Source organism: Psammomys obesus, unplaced genomic scaffold (genome assembly GCF_907164565.1).
Source record: "Psammomys obesus unplaced genomic scaffold, mPsaObe1.curated_primary_1811, whole genome shotgun sequence".
NCBI lineage: Eukaryota > Metazoa > Chordata > Mammalia > Rodentia > Muridae > Psammomys > Psammomys obesus.
In genome coordinates, this window is record NW_026587382.1 from 2,254,572 (window position 1) to 2,270,752 (window position 16,181).

The 16,181-nt window shown below is 48.8% G+C and overlaps 1 protein-coding gene and 1 long non-coding RNA gene across 4 annotated transcripts in view; both read right to left on the reverse strand.

Moving 5' to 3' along the window:
• The window catches only part of Anp32e (acidic nuclear phosphoprotein 32 family member E), a 13,639-nt gene extending 12,981 nt beyond the window's left edge, over positions 1–658 (reverse strand). Inside the window, exon 1 of one of the 3 annotated variants that reach the window (XM_055603811.1) lies at positions 268–655. In XM_055603811.1, coding sequence (XP_055459786.1) covers positions 268–321 — 54 coding nt within the window. In that variant the 5' untranslated portion in view covers positions 322–655. Of the gene's footprint in view, positions 1–267 lie in introns of all 3 variants that reach the window. The other 2 variants (XM_055603810.1, XM_055603812.1) reach the window with 2 other exon arrangements.
• A 12,209-nt stretch (positions 659–12,867) lies between these two features.
• LOC129673932 (uncharacterized) lies at positions 12,868–16,060 on the reverse strand. Its single transcript, XR_008719748.1, has 3 exons — positions 14,488–16,060; positions 14,264–14,398; positions 12,868–13,793 (listed from the first exon to the last, which is right to left on the reverse strand). It is a non-coding gene; the product is annotated as an uncharacterized LOC129673932 (long non-coding RNA).
• Between the last annotated feature and the right edge of the window lie 121 nt (positions 16,061–16,181).

Below are 16,181 nucleotides of genomic sequence, written 5' to 3' on the forward strand. Positions count from 1 at the left end.
GAGGGCCCCCGGGGGGAGGGTCGCGCCCCCGCCGCCCGCCCCCGCGAGGCCGCGCGGCCCGACGGCGGGGACGGCCCCCGCCGAGACGCCCCCCGAAACTTAAGCCCTTCGCCATCTTAGGCTCCGGAGCCCGGGGACGGAAAACTTCAAATAAACGCCCGGCCCGGCCCGGGGGGGGGGCCCCGCCGTGGCCCGCGCCCCCCGGCCCCCGACGCCCACCCCGCGCGGGCCACGGCGGGCGGGAGGACGGCGGCTGAGTCATCTCACCTCCTCCGGGGCTCTGTTCTTCAACTCCAGGTTGATCTTCTTCTTCATCTCCATGTCCTCCTCCGTGCCCCGCGCCTGCCCTCCCCGCTGCCCCCAACCCTGAACCAGCCCTCAAGGTCTGGAGATGAATGGAGAGCGGCGCGGAGACGAGCGCCCACCGCCGCCGGGGGGTGGGGGACGGAGGCGAGAAGAGCGAGCGGAGTCCGACGACTTGGGACTAACTCGGCCGCCCCCACCTCCCGGTCCACACACCCGCGGCGCGCGCACCCCCGGGCACGCACACACAGCCACACACAGGGAGACACGCGCGCGCCCACGGCAGCTTCCCCTTCAATGGCTGCTGCGAGACTGAGCCTCCATGACACGGCACCGCCAGCCCCCTGGCCGACACTCCGCCCACCTCCCGACGGGATTGGTCGAGGCTTCAGCGTCGCGCGAGCCCATTGGCCCAGAGGCCCGTCCGTCCGTCGTTAGGCGGGACCTCGACCAGAAACTCAGTGCCTATTGGCTCCGACCAAGCGCGCAGTTAATTCTGATAGGTCCGCGCGGATGTACGTCCCGGAGAGATGAGTTTGAATCCCAGTCGCCCCCCTCCTTTTCTTTGTGTGGTTGGCGCGCTTTCCCCCGGTGGTGGGGCGGTTTGCGAGCCGGTTGGGTCTGTTTGGGGCAGGAGGAAGGGGCAGGGCGTCGCTGGCGATCCCAGGTAATGAGTGGCTCGCCGCGCTCGGAGCTTTCGGTGGTCCCCGAGCCCTGGGCCCCGCTGTCGCGGTGCGGGGCACGGCGCGTCGGCGAGTTCGCGGCGCCCCCGCCCCGAGCCGGAGCGAGGTCGAGGAGGCATCGCCACTTCCACTGCAAAAGGCGAAACGGCCCCCGAAGCAGTTGAGTTTAGCACGTTGAGTCAGAAAGCTTTAAATAAAGCTGCCCTGGAGGAGCTGAGGCTGAGGTCATTTGTCACTGCTGGAGAGTGGGACGGCTGCAGCCGGGTGGGGCGCGATCCCGGCCCTGGACGGAGGCAGGCAGAGGGAGGAGGGCCTCAAGGGCCAGCTCAGTCTGGCCTAGGAGCCCCGGACAGCCGGGACTGCAGAGAGCGACCCGCCAGGGGGCTGGGGACCCCACGAGGACGGTCAGAAATCATCCCCGGAAACCCACACGAGGCCTCGCCTGCCTTCCTTTGGAAACTTTCCTACAGGGGTCCACTTTAAATGACCTTTTAAATGTGTACGTGAGGGGCTGGAGAGAGGATGGCCGCTTGCAGAGGACCCTGGTTCGGTTCCCAGCACCCTCGTGGTGGCTCCTACTCCAGGGAATTCAACAGCTTCATCTAGCATCCACCGGTTGTGGTGCACGAACTTACCTGCAGGCAGAACACTCAAATACATAAAAACAAAGTAAGTCTAAAAAAACAACTTTTTTTCTGTCAGTCACTGTGAAGGCCAGGGGAGATGGCACAAGCCTGAAAGCCCAGCACTCAGGGAGGCAGCGGCAGGCAGGTCGATGTGAGCTCAAGGCAGCCTGGTCTACAAAGCAAGTCCACCAGAGAAACCTTGTCTCGAAAAACCAAAAAGAAGAAAATGTCCCTGTAAGACCCAGCCTAATGGGTCTTTACTCGCAGCCCTTGGCCCGGAGGCAGGACAGCCTGGTCCTCTTAGCGAGTTCAGGGCCAGCCTTTGTCTCAAAAACTCTAAGATACAAGTAGGATAAGAATTATTTATTTTTCTCTTTATTAACTACAATTTATTCACTTTGTATCTCCCCTGTAGCTCCCTCTCTCCTCCCAATCTCACCCTCCCTCCCCTTTCTCCACCCATGCCCCTCCCCCAGCCCACTGATAGGCGAGGTCCTCCTCCCCTTCCTTCTGATCCTAGTCTATCAGATCTCTTTAGGAGTGGCTGCATTGTCTTCCTCAGTGTCCTGGTAAGGCTGCTCCCCCCTCAGGGGGAGGTAGAATTATTTCTTTTAGACTCCTTTTTCTCTGCTTCCTGATTGACATGTGACCCGCTAACTTCCAGTTCCTGCCATGATGGACCTTGCTTAGAAATGTGAACTAAAATAAATTCTTTCTCCGTTTAGAAGATTATTTTTATCTTTTTTTTTTTTTGGGGGGGGGGGAGAGTTGGGGGGGGGGTGCGGGGCGGCCGGCGGAGGCGGAGTTTTTTTTTTTTTTTTGATGTGGGACTAGTTCAAGATTGAGTTTTTCCCATTAGTAGGTTCTTCCCAGAACTCACTCTTGTAGACCAGGGTGTCCTCAAACTCAGAGATGCCTCCGCCTCCGCCCCCGCCCCGCCCCCGGGATGAAGATGTACACCACGACCATCCAGCTAGTTTTATCCTAAAGCTCTCAGCTCTCCTTAGTTCTGGCTATACCCTGCCCCTTTCCCTACAATACTGTGAGGATGAGTGAATTAACACCCAGCTCCTCTATTCTAGTGTCTCAGACTAGAGAGCTTTGGGTTTCCAACACTTTAGGTTTTCACCACTGCACACACCCTTACCCCACCAAGGCACAGGAATAAGCACATAGGCTTACATTTAATAACAAACAAGTAATAAAATGGCACCTCTGAAGGGCATCTGAAGCGTTAGTCAGATTTTGTTGCTTAAATGCTAACTGCTAACGGAAGCCAGGATATGAAAACAACCAAAATAGCATCAGAAGACTGTGGGCCCTGTTTGCACCGTCCTTTAAGCCCAGCACTCAGGACACAGAAGCTACATGGGGAGTTCCAGGCCAGCCAAAGCCACATAGTAAGACCCTGACTCACCAGCCACTGGTGGCGGACGCCTTTAATCCCAGCACTCAGGAGGCAGAGGCAGGCAGATCTCTCAGTGTGAGGCCAGCCTGGTCTACAGAGCTAGTTCCAGGACAGACAGGGCTACACAGAGAAACTCTGTCTCAGGGGGGGGGGGGAAAAAAAGACCCTGTCTCAAAACCAAAACAAACGTGTCAGGCAAGACCTGGGCACAGGTTGGGAGAGGGAGTGGATAAAAAAGAAAAAAAAAAAAAAAAAACACACACACACACACAGAGCTGGAGAGATGGCTCTGCAGTTAAGAGCACTAGCTCCTCTTCCAGAGGACCTGAGTTCAATTCCCAGCACCTACATGAGAGCTCACAACTGTCTGTAATTCCAGTTCCAGGGAATCCAACACCCTTACACAAACATACACACAGGCAAAAAACACAAGTACACATAAGTAAGTAAATCTTTTCTTAAGTAAATAAATTTTAAAAAGAAAGAAAAAGCACATGTTAGGACCATCCTGGGAATATGTCCTGAATTCTGATCCCACCTGAAAGCTCCCCAAAAGGGAGAGTAGCCCAAGAGGACATCCATGATAAATCATGATTGAGGCAAGAGGAAGCAGAGGCAGGTGGATCTCTGTGGGTTAGAGGCCAGTCTGGTCTACATATGGAGTTGCAGGCCAGCCAGGACTCCATAGACCTTGTCTCGAAAAACAAAGGCAAAAATAAAAACGAAAAAAGAGTGATAGACTAGTTCAGAAGGCCTCTTTGCTCCGCCAGCAGGAAGGGAGCATCAGGAGATTACTAAACTCCTGGGCCTGCAGATGCCTCAGTGGCTCAAGAAACACTGCGAAGCCCGACACCCTGAGTTCCCCTGGAACCCACGTAGTGAAAGGAAAGACTGCCCCAAAAGTTGTCTGACCTCCACATCCAGGCCATGGTACGTGCATGGGGCGTGCCACACAGATACACACAAACCAAAATAAAGGAATAAACAAATGAATGCAAAAAGAAGAATGAAAGTGAACATCAGGACGCAAACTCTCAGCTGCTTCTTCAGCCCTGTGTCTACCTGCCCGCCTGCCCGCCCAACGCCAACACTCTGCCATGACCGTCACCCTCCGGAGCTGGGGGCCAGGCCCCAGCTAAATGCTTTCTTCTGAAGTCACCCTGGTCATGGCGTCTGTTCACGGTAACAGAACACTAAGACTCTCTAGACTCACTCCCCGCCCTCCGTCCTGTTCTCTTCCCCTAACCCTACATGACAGCGTTGAGTCTTACAGCTCACCAACATTGGCCCCGGAGGAGGAAATCACACTTTAGGAGAGTGGGGTCAGGGTGCTTGTGCCCTCATCTTCCTCTCTCCCAGGCCCTTACAAGATGACTAAGCCCCTCTAGTGAAATGTTGGGGTCACAGATGTGTGCCAATGTGCCACTATACTTGTAGGAAATCAAGAGCTCCCCAGCCCGCCCTCGGTGCCATCACAGACTGCTCTCTTGCTTCTCTCTCTTCCTCGCTCAGTCTGTTTGTCTCTCTGTGTGTCTCTCTCGTGTTACCACTATGAGATGGTGAAAGAGCCCTTCCCAGTGAATCTCGTGTGTAAGATCTGTTTCATGGTGTGACCTATGATCTCTCCGTGGTGTGACCTATGATCTCCGTGGTGTGATCTTCGATCTCCGTGGCTAACCCCTAACAAGACTTGTTGAGGTTGTTGTTGTTGTTTGGGGGGTGTTTGTTTGTTTGTTTGAGACAAAGTTCCTTAACCAGGTGTGTTGGTGCAAACCTTTAATCCCAGAATTTTGGGAGGCAGAGGTAGGTGGATCCAGTCCAGTCTAGGACAGCCCAGGCTACACAAAGAAACTCTTTCTTGAAAAGCCAGAGAGAGACAGTGACAGAGAAGATGCAGAAAGAGAGAGAGAGACACTGAGAGAAAAAGACAAAAGACAGAGAGAAACAGAGAGAGAGATTTCTGCAGAGCCCTGGCTGTCCTGGAACTCATTATGTAGACCAGGATGGCCTTGAACTCACAGAGATCCACCTGCCTCTGCCTCCCAAGTGCTGGGATTAAAGGTGTGTGCCATCACTAGCTGTTGTTGACTATTAATATTTATCATTGATTTATCTTTTAGTTAAGCTGCAGTTACTCCTAAACCAGCTGTATACCCAAATCACCACACAGAGACTGAGATTTATTTAATTAACCTAGAGCACAATGCTGGGCAATAGTTACTCCATCCTAAACCTCCAAGTCCTCATAGTTTCCTACCATTCAGATTTTACACATTATACTTGCTTTTAGTCATATCTTAGGTCCAGTTCATCTCTCTTCCTGGTTCCAAGACCTCCCTCTCCTGTCTATCTCTGATCTCCGTTCTCCTACTCCCACTCGCTTCCTTCTCCTCCCCTCCAGACCAGGATTCCCACTCAGTTCTTTCCATTACATAGCACTGGCTGGTTGTTTATTGACAATATGGAGAACAAATGGTGGCATGTTTACACAAACCTGAGACAGGTGATGCTTAGAATAAACATCACAGTGCAATGTCTGGACTGAAACCAGAGAGTGGGGCAGAGAAATCATGATGTGAATGAACAAGGGTAAATTGTATACATTCCACAAGTGTCACTAAATTGCTCAGGCTAGCCTTGAACTTGTGTTCTTCCTCTCAGCCTTTTCAGTGCTTTAGAAACAAAACAAAGCAAAACAAAAAGAACAACAAGGGCTAGCGAGATAACTCAGCCGAGGAAGCGCCTGCCGAGCAAGCATGAGGATAAGAGTGCTGGTTCCTGGAGCCCAAGGACAGGTTTGGTGGACGGTAGCAGTCAAGGAAGACAACTTTGAATAGCTGCGCACACACATGCACACACACACACACCCCTGACACACAAAATGCAAAAACACACCCGCACAATAAGTAGGTAAAAGGAAAAAGTAGTTACTTGGGGTTGGTGCCGGAATCGTGGGGGACAACAGGTCCCAGGGAAGAATCAATGGTGTTCCCTTCCTTTGTCATTTTAATTTTTAAAAGGAAAAAACTTTTCTTACAAAACATTGTTTCATAATTACTAATAATGTTGTAAAATATTTTTAAAACTTGGTTGACATAAAATTTATCTCATCTGTCTGTAAACAAGATATCTAATAGTTGTGGGTTTTTTGTTTTGTTTTGTTTTCTTTTCTTTTCTTTTAAGATGAGGTCTTCCCAAATAGACCTGGCCTGGAACTCACTATGCAGATCAGGCGGCCTGGATTTCACAGAGATTCAAGTGCTCTGATTAAAGGCATCACCCCCACACCCAGATAATTATGGCATTTTGAAAATGCATGTTAAAGCAGGGGCTGGAGAGATGGCTCGGGAGTTAAGAGCACTGGCTGCTCAGAGGGGCGGAAGGCAGTCCTCCTCACACACAGTGGGCTGTTCACACCCCCAGCTTCAGGAGTCTTCAGCCTCCTGGGCCTCTGTGACACCTGCAGAAACACGCATCCGTGCACAGACACACAGACACATCAAGACTTTAAATGTGCACTAAATCAGCTGAGTTATACTGTATCCCAGACGTGACAAAGTGTAGAGGAAGAAATGGACTAATTAGCAACAAGATTTGTTTGTTTTTTTAAATTTGTGATTTATCTACAATATTCAAACAACGGAAGCAAATACTGGAATGTCCCTAAAGGAATGCAAATTCAAAAGAAAAAAAAAAATCAGTGACCAGGAGCAGTGGTGAGTGCTTTAATCCCAGCACCCGGGAGGCAGTTGGATCAATGAGTTGGAGACCTGGTCTACGCAGGGAGTTCCAGGACAGCTAGGGCTTTGTAGACTAGAAGAACTCTGTCTCAAAAGAAAACAAGGCTATGGAGATGGCTCAGTGGTTAGGAGCAGAGGGCTCAAGTCCATCAATTCTGTTGATGTCTGGTTCCTTAAGTCATGCACCCACAGCCCCCACCCCAGACATTACTAAAAATAAAATAAATGGAAAGATTCCTATAACCCAGTTAGAATCCATGTCATAACAGCACACTTCATTTTAACAACATGGCAGAGAATAGATATGAAAAATTTTCATCACAGGCCATCCCCAATCCAGTCCACAGGAATGGCACTTTAAACAAAACCTAAGCTACAAATCAAGGTCAGTTCTCAGGTTGGTTCTCTGAAGAATAACCATCCAGATACCCTCCAGATGGTTTTTGGGTGGGTGTGGGTGTGCGGGCAGGCCTGGTCATCTTTTCCAACTTGATGAGTGTAGGGCCGATGAGCAAAGACAAAGACAGGGCAAAAACTTCTCTGGACTGTTGTGATGATGAGATGTCTGAAGACCCCACCGGAATGCTCACTGTGAGGCCTTGGAAGGAAACTTCTTCGGCTGCTTTCTTCACGTCCTGGAGATCGCTGCAGCCCTCAAGAGCTCATTGACAAAAGGGGTATTAATCATGCTAAACAAACTAGGCACTAAAGAGAGCAGAAGTGAACCAGACACCCCCTGTAGGGAGGGAGGGGATGGGAACAGAGGGCAGCGAAGACCCATGCCCTTTTCCCGCCTGGCGATGCTGGCAGGAGGAAGAAGGATCCAAGCAAGCGCTCAAAGCGCTGAAAAGACCCTTGGATCACCTTCGAGGTCGTACAACCAGCGCCTTGCCTGACATAACTTATTCTGTAATCAAGCTACCTTTAATTGCCACACAAAGTGAAGCCACATTTGGCATGTCCTCTCCTCCCAGTTTCACAGCGTGATGTGACTCATACCTGGGCTACAATTATCCTGCCAGAGAAGGGTTGGTCCTATGCACAGGCGGTAAGAATGCTAGCTTCCATCTGCACAACCTGGTGGCATCCTGCTCAGAATCGGGGTAGTGAGGAAGACGTTCGCTAGGCGGATGGTGGGGGGAGCCTTCCACACGTCAGACGTCACAAAGCAGGTCCTCACGCTTTCTTGTTAAGTGTGTCTCCATGGACGCTTCTCCTTCCTACGACTACAGCCCATGCTGGTACACGAGGAAAGTGAAGAGAATTATCTAAGGGACGGGAGGCCGACAACTCTCTTTACTGACACAGATAAAAGACCCGGATTCATAACTCACCAGCCTGCATTGCTAATTTTCAGATTCAAGACTTTGAGCTCACAGGCCAGCCTCAAACTCACAGGAATCCACCTGCCTCTGCCTCTCAAATGCTGGAATTAAAACCACACACCAATATACCCAGACCAGTAGGTTTTCTTTTTCAGTCCACTTCCTCTGTCTTGTTCTTGGCCCAATACTTTCCCAAGACCATAACTCACCAAAGGTGGCAGAACAGGCCTTTAGTCCCAGAACTTGGGAGGTAGTGGCTGGTGGATCTCTGTGAGTTCAAGACCAGCCTGGTCTACATAGTGAGTTCCAGGACAGTTGGTGCTACATGGTATGACTCTGTCTCGACAAAACAAAACAAGACTCTCAGCTCTGCCTTTAGTAACACCGTAGGTGACACCGCACTTTGACTCTGCCCAGATGTTCACTGCGCACTCACTGTTAGCTCAGCCACCAGCTTCTCTGGTCACTGACAATTTCCTTGCACCCAGGCAAACTGTTAGTGAGGATGCCTTCTCGTCTTCCTGTGGCGATACCTGTTTGCAAGGCAATTCTCTGGAAGCAGCCCGGGACAGGTTGCCCAGTCGTATTTGGTATGACAGTGGCTCATGCTGGCCATCTTCTGGAAGCCGCCATTGTATATTCATCCCTGGAGCTCTGCCGACAGACAGTGGAGACCCAATACTTTTAATAATTAAAGTTATTTTAAAATTTCAAGAACGGAGCTGGAGAGCTGGCTCAGTGGTTAAGAAGACTTTTTTTTTTTTTTTTTTTTTTTTTTTTTTTTTTTTTCCAGAGGATGAGAATTCCATTCCTAAAGCCCACGTCAGGAAGCTCACAGCTGCCTTAGCTTCAGCTCCAGGGGCTCAGATGTCTTCTGGCCTCTGCAGACGTGCACCTCTGCACACAGACACACAGATAAGTAAATTATTTAAAAAAGGAAACAAAAACCTCAAGAAACACTCAATTATGAAAAATTAAAGACTCTAACAATGAAAAGTCAGGCATTGTGGTACAGCACTGTATTGCCAGCACTTGGGAGCTTGTGGCAAGAGGATCATGAGTTTGAGGCCAGCCTGGGCTCCTAAGAAGTAAAGGTAACATGTCTCAAAATTCAAAATCTCCTGTGAGAAACAACTAGTGTTTACATTCTGTTATTTACTTGTGTTTTTGTTTGTTTGTTTGTTTTGGTTTTTTGGTCTTTTTTTCTTTTGTTTTATTTTTGTTTTTTGAGACAGGGTTTCTCTGTGCAGCCTTGGCTGTCTTGGAACCCACTCTGTAGACCAGGCTGGCCTCAAACTCAGAGATCCACCTGTCTCTGCCTCCACTGCCCAGCTCTGTTATTTATGTGTTAATCTGAGATAAAGTCTCACTCTGTACCAGGTTGGCTTGTAGCCCAGAATCTTCCACCACCATGTGCTGGGACAGATGACTGTGCCGCCATCTGATTCCATCTGAGGATGACCTTTAACTTCTGGGCTTCCCGCCTCCACTTCAGGGTGAGGGGAGGGACCGAATCCAGGGCCTCTCCTCTATCAGTTGCGATATGTCCAGAGGCACGTTCTGATGTCTTAGGAGTTTTTTTCTGTGATACATGCACGCTTTGTGTGCGACACATTTTAGATTTTAGATGTGGCAGGCTTGGGGTCAGCTGCCCTGGGCGGGTGCGGTGAGAGGATCAAAAGCTCAAGACTGGCCTGGGCAACTGTGCTGTGGGTGGGTGGGTCCAGTGCATCGTGGGTGGGGTCACCTCGGGGCTGGTGGGCGTGGGTTCTATAAGGCCGAGTGAGCCATAGGGAACAGGCCAGTAAGCAGCACCCCTCCGCGGCCTCCGCATCAGCTCTGGCCTCCATGTTCCTGCCCTGTTTGAGCTCCTGTCCTGGCTTCCTTCGGTGATGGACTGCAGTGCAGAAGCATAAGTCAAATGAACCCTTCTTTCTCAACTTCCTTTTTGGTCATGGTCTTTTGCCACAGCAACAGAGACCCTAACTAAGACAGCAACCCAGTGAGACCCTGTTTTAAAATTAAAATGTAGGTTTGGGGACAGAATTCAGTGTTAGAGTGTTGGTCTGGCATGGAAGAGTCTGACGAAGAAAAACGCAAATCTATCTATCTATCTATCTATCTATCTATCTATCATTCATTCATTCCTTTTGCATGCTAAGTATGTGTTCTCCCACTGAACTATACCCCCAGACCCACTGGGATGTATTTCACCAATCCTTTGTATCTGGAGTAAGTCATTTTCAGTTTTTACCTATGACTAACAACAATTACAATATTCTCACTCACATGTATTTTACACACTTGTCCGGTTGTTGCTGAAGCGTGGGTAGTGCAGTTTTTCCTTTTAGCATTATACTACAGAAAAAAAAAAATTAAGCCGGGCTTAAGGAGGTATAATTTATATGCAGCAAAACCATCCTTTTTAGTGTACAGTTCCATGAGTTTTGACAAATCTGTTGGGTAACTGCCCCATAATCAAGATATGGAGTGGTTTCATCACCACCACCCCCGCAATAAGTCCCTCGTGTCCCTTTGTAGTTAAACTATCTTCCCACACTCATCCTTTGGTAACTACTGTTTTCTGCCCCTGTAATTTTGGCTCTCTCAGCATGTCTTATGTGTCAAATTATACATCTTTTTAGATGTGGCTTCTTACCCTTGGCATTCGTTTGTGTGCTGGGCATTGGGAATTTGCTCCACGCCATCACTGAGCTTCTCTGAGGGTAGCCGGTACTGCCCTTGCTCACTCGTTGGCAAGCTGTAGAAAACGTGCCTTGTGCCTAGTTCTGCAGGCTAGAACGGCTCTCAGTGTTGACATACGAGTCTCTGAGTGAACACGGCTCTTTATTGTTCTTGTGGATCACACGGTAAATATATGTTTAACTATAAAAGGGACTGCCAAGCTTTCTCATAGCGGCTACAGGGCTGGCCATCCCCCAGCAGTGTATGAGAGCGGGAGCTGCTCATTTTCGTTTGTGTGCATGCTGTGACGCAAGCATGTGTGTGCACATACGTGTGGAAGCCAGAAGGCACCACTAAATGTCATTCCTCAGGACCTTGCTTTAAAGTTTTTTATTAAGCCAGGCAATGAGGGTGCAGGCCTTTAATCCCAGCACTCAGGAGGCAGAGGCGGTCAGATCTCTGAGTTCAAAGGCCAGCCTGGTTTTCTCACTTCAGTTAAAGTTTTCTGTAAACACCCTTACAGGCACACCCAGAGGTCCAGCCAACTTGATAAGGAATTAATCATTGTAACAACCTTGGCAAAAAAAAAAAATTGTCTTAATAAATAAAGAAATATACTTATTAATTATGTAACAGAAGAACATATCAAATTTCTGTCCCTAGGTTTCCTCCATTGAAGGCATCTATCTTGTAACTGTGTACATTGGATTTGCATGCTAAACTTCTTTTTTTTCCCCCTTTGGTTTTTCGAGACAGGGTTTCTCTGTGTAATAGCCCTGGCTGTCCTGGTCTCACTTTGTAGACCAGGCTGGTTTTGAACTCATAGAGATCCACCTGCTTCTGCCTTCCTGGGTGCTGGGATTAAAGGTGTGTACCACCACTACCTAGCTTGTATGCTAAACTTCTAAGGAACTAGATAAACTCATATTCTCATCTTTTAGCATAGGCCAGGAAAAGTTTTGCTGTGTTTCTGGATGGTCTATGAATTAGTATCTAGCTATACTACATTATTATTGCTATGCATCCGAACTGGGGTCAGATGAGCAGATATCTGCTTACTATATCTTGTGCACTGGCAGAAATATTAATACTTTAAGGATGTCTAGGTGGCTCGGCAGGCAAAGGTGCTTGCTGCCAACCCCGACAGCCTGAGTTTGATCCCGGGAACCAGCATGGTTTAAGGAGAGCTTCAAGTCCTGAAGGCTGTCCTCTGACCTTCACACAGGCATGACCGTACCACAAAATAAGTTTTTAAAAGTGGTTTTTAAAAGTGTCTAAAAATTGTTAGCGTTCTCTAGGGATTGATCACTCCTGAGCCAATGGGACCAGTTCCAATCCTTGTTTTCTGGGACAGGATTTTACAGAATTACTGTTGAGAACTATTTCTGTGGGCTGCAAATCACTCTAAACTCTGAAGAAAAAAAAAATGCTTTAGCATTAGCTTTGCTTTTCTTCATGATTGATCACAAAATAACTAGTGTGTGTGTGTGTGTGTATGTGTGTGTGTTTCTTCTTTACTTTTTGTGTGTGTACTGCTGGGTTGTTCAGGCTGGCCTTGAACTCTCAGCAATCCTTCTGCCTCAACCTCTCAAGCACTGTGATTACAGGAGCATGTTACTAACTCTGCTGTTAGCTCGGTAAAAGGAAAGTTAAGAGGAAGAACAACCTGGTTATTATTTTATTTAAAAAAACTTGAAATCAGCCAAGCGGTGGTGGTGCACACCCTTAGTCCCAGCATTCAGGTCGGCAGAGGCCAGTGGATCTCGGTGAGTTTGAGGCCAGCCTGGTCTACAGAGTGCCAGGAAAGCCAAGGCCACCCAGAGAATTCTTGTCTTGAAAAAACAAATAAAGAAACAAAATACAAAAATCAAAGAAAATCCCCTTTAAATCATTGTTTAGAGTCCTGTGTGGTGCCTGGCATTTTTAGTCCCTGTAGAGGCAGAGGCAGGTGGATCTCTGTGAGTTCGAGGCCAGCCTAGTCTACATAGGGAGTCTAGGACAGCAGGGCTCTGTTACACAGAGAAACCCTGTCTCAAAAAACAAAACAAAACAAAACAAAAATATCATCATTCATTTATTTATTTATACCTACCCAGCTACATAGGCGTGCCACAGCCAGCATATGGTGGCCAGAAGAAAACCTGAAGTCAGAAAACCATCCTTCAGTTTACCTAAGTCTCGCAAAATGTCAGGCTGGGCCTCCCAGGCTGGTGTTGATAAGAGCTTCTCCCAGAATGAGGTGTGACCTTAAACAAGGCGATTTTCTTCAGCAAAAGCAATCCCCGTTCAGGGTGTTGCCTGCGAGGATCATCTTCCGGTTGTACCTCCAGTACCCGGGGAGTCTTCTTCATTCCTGATGGAGAATCTGGGGAGGCTCATGGAGGAACCACAGCATCTGTGGCTGAGAGCCTGGAGCAGAAGGATTAGAAGCTAAAGGCCAGCCTCAATACGTCACAAGTTCTAGGCCAGTGGAGGTCATGGTTCTCTCGTGCTGTGACCTGCTCAGCGAAAACTTGATCTGGCTTGGGCGGCCGATGTTAAGCACACATACAGGTGTGACGGAGAGGCACGCCATCAGGGCCTTTATCACACACACCGCCAGTGAGAAAGAGGGGCTCTTGATAATGTCTGCAGGAGCTCTGCAAGTCTTAGCACAGGGAGCTAGAAGGGAGCTGTTGATGCTCTCTGGACTCAGTCACATCTGTGCTCCTACGAAAGAGGGCCCTGCCAGCGGAGGCTTTGCCACTCCCGTGGGTCTGAGGCACTCGCCTGTGCTTGTGTCGACAATGCACACTCACTTGGGACTTTGTCAGCTCCCCCGTCTCGTGACTGTGATCACAGCACTCGGGTTGAAACTAGAAGATTACGTAAAGTTCCAGGCCCACCTGGGCTACTGAGTAAGACCTTATCTCAAAACGATGATGATGATGATGATGATGATGATGATGATGATGATGGTGGTGGTGGTGGTGGTGGTGGAGGTGGAGAGATGCTCAGTGGTTAAGAGCACTGGCTGGCTGTTCCTGCAGAGGACCAGGGTTAAGTTTCTAGTACCTACATGGTAGCTCACAACCATCTCTAACTCTAGTTCCAGAAGATCCAACAGCCCTTTTTCTGGCCACCACAGACTCTCTACCACAGAGAAAACACTAACACATATAAAATAAATTAGTCTTTAAAATAATAACAATTAAAAAATAAAAGCTAAAATGTTTCAACCAGGCAGATTACACAGCCGTAATCTTGGTGTTTGGGAACTCAAGCAGGAGGGCTCAAGAATTGAAGGTTAGTCGTAGCTATACAGGGAGCCTTTGTCTAACGTGGGTTACATGAAGACAGAGAGAGGGAGAGAGAGGACAAAGACTGAGAAGGAAATAGAAAAGGCAGGCAGAATGAGGCAGCCACCAGGACAGACGGAAGAAGACAATATACTCCAGGCTCCTTTGATAACCTTTCCCCTCCCTCCTCCCACAGGAAATAGTTTGCTACATACGTCAGGGAGGACCTTCCTTTGACAGCCTATTCTTCGGAGTCATGCCCAGAGAGGAGGGTGCAGGCGCTGACCACCTTGAAGTGACTGTTGTTAGGTTATTATCATAACCAGCCTGGTTAAACCACAGAGGTCACACTGCAGGTAGGAAAAAAGAGCTGCTGCTAATCACCCCAAAGCACCCCAGCCCCCCACACACACCTGCCCATCACCATGAAGATGCTCACCGTCTGCTGTCGACGCTGGATAAAATCTGCATCCCTGAGAGATTCGGAAGCGTTTCAGGGCAAAGATCATGTCTTATTCGTTTTTTAACTTCTAAGTCATGACTGGCACGCAGTACCTAGAAGCACTTAAATATATGTTGGTGACAGAACTGTTGCAAACCTCAGAGAATATGATGACCACGGAGTGAATGGATAATCTTAATCTCTACAAGGAACAGCAAACAAACTCCCCACTTCTGCGACTTGGTTTGTGGCAGATGCTCCCAGGCGAGGTCCTGCAGGCTAACAGCATCAATCTAGTCCCACCTAGGTACCTGCTGGAATTGCAGACCCCTGGGGGCCAGCAAAACAGCTCAGTGGGAAAAGGGTGTTTGCTGTTAGGCATAAGGACCTGCCTGCCCACCAACTCACAAGCTGGAAGGAGAGAACCGACTTCCACAAGTTGTCCTGTGACTTCCTCGTGTGTGCCTGCACATATACACACAAAAATAAACGTAGCAAGAGGGTGGGGAGCAAGCCTCTAGACACACACCTTGACATGAGGGGGCACATGCACGCTCCACAGAGAGAGAGAGAGATGTAAAAAGGAATATAAACCGCTGGATTTACACAACCATAATGGCAGGCCAATCACAGTGGCACACGCCTTTAATCCCAGCACTCCAGAGGTAGAAACAGGCAGATTTCTGTGAGTTCAAGGCCAGCCTGGTCTATAGTGGGCTCCAGAACTGCTAAGGCAGATCCTGTCTTAAAAACAAACAAACAAAAAGACAAAAACCAGAACTGTGAAGATGCCGTCTGGAACTCTGTGTGAGCAAGCTTTCCAGATGCCCCTAATGCTCACCAGGGCTGGAGAGCCAGTGGCGCAGAGAAATGCTCACAGGGGCTTGGGTTTCCTTTCTGGTTCATCCTGACATCTTTCTCATTAACCGCAGCTGAATCCCTAAATCCCTCAAATTTCATTCTCCGCCCAGCACCACAAGGAGTTTGGATGGCTGCCGAAGGGCCCACGGATCTGAAGTTCTTTGAAACAGCAGAGGCAGAATAAAAGTGAATAACTGGTCTTCTGAGTAGATTCATTCATTTAAGCCACGAGTGTTCATAAACCACAAGTATTCATTTAAAAAAAAAAAAAACCCAGCAATATATCTGAAGACAAATTTATCTGCCCTCTGTCCACAAGGCTCTCATCCGGCATCGATTGGATTGGAAAGCCGTGAGAATGACCCAGAGGATCACCCATTCCTCCCAGTCCCCAGAGACTTTATTTGTAAATGCTTTCGTGTTTGCTGAAGCTGCTTCAGGAGTGAGGCATCAGAAGACCGACCAGGGTGTAAAATTAAATGCGACCTGCCTATCAAAATAGAATGTTCGTATTTCCATCATATCATCTCAGCACACAGTTGCTAGCTTTTCTTTCTGTTTGCTAGCTTTCCTAGAAAAATCCAATTCCGCCCAATCCGGCCGCTCCTCCTTGCGGTTTTAATCTGATGACTCCCTCCTTCACCGAAGCCCCTCGCACCCCTCCACGCAAACTCGGGGCGGTGAGTGGGCCTGCTCCGGCAACATTCTAAAGCGGTGAGTTTAAATACCTCAGCTAAGAACTCTTAAGAAAAGACAAACAGAAAGTCACCGCACCGGAACACTTCACTGACATTCACGTTCCAGTGCTGTGCCGGGACAGGAGATGGCGC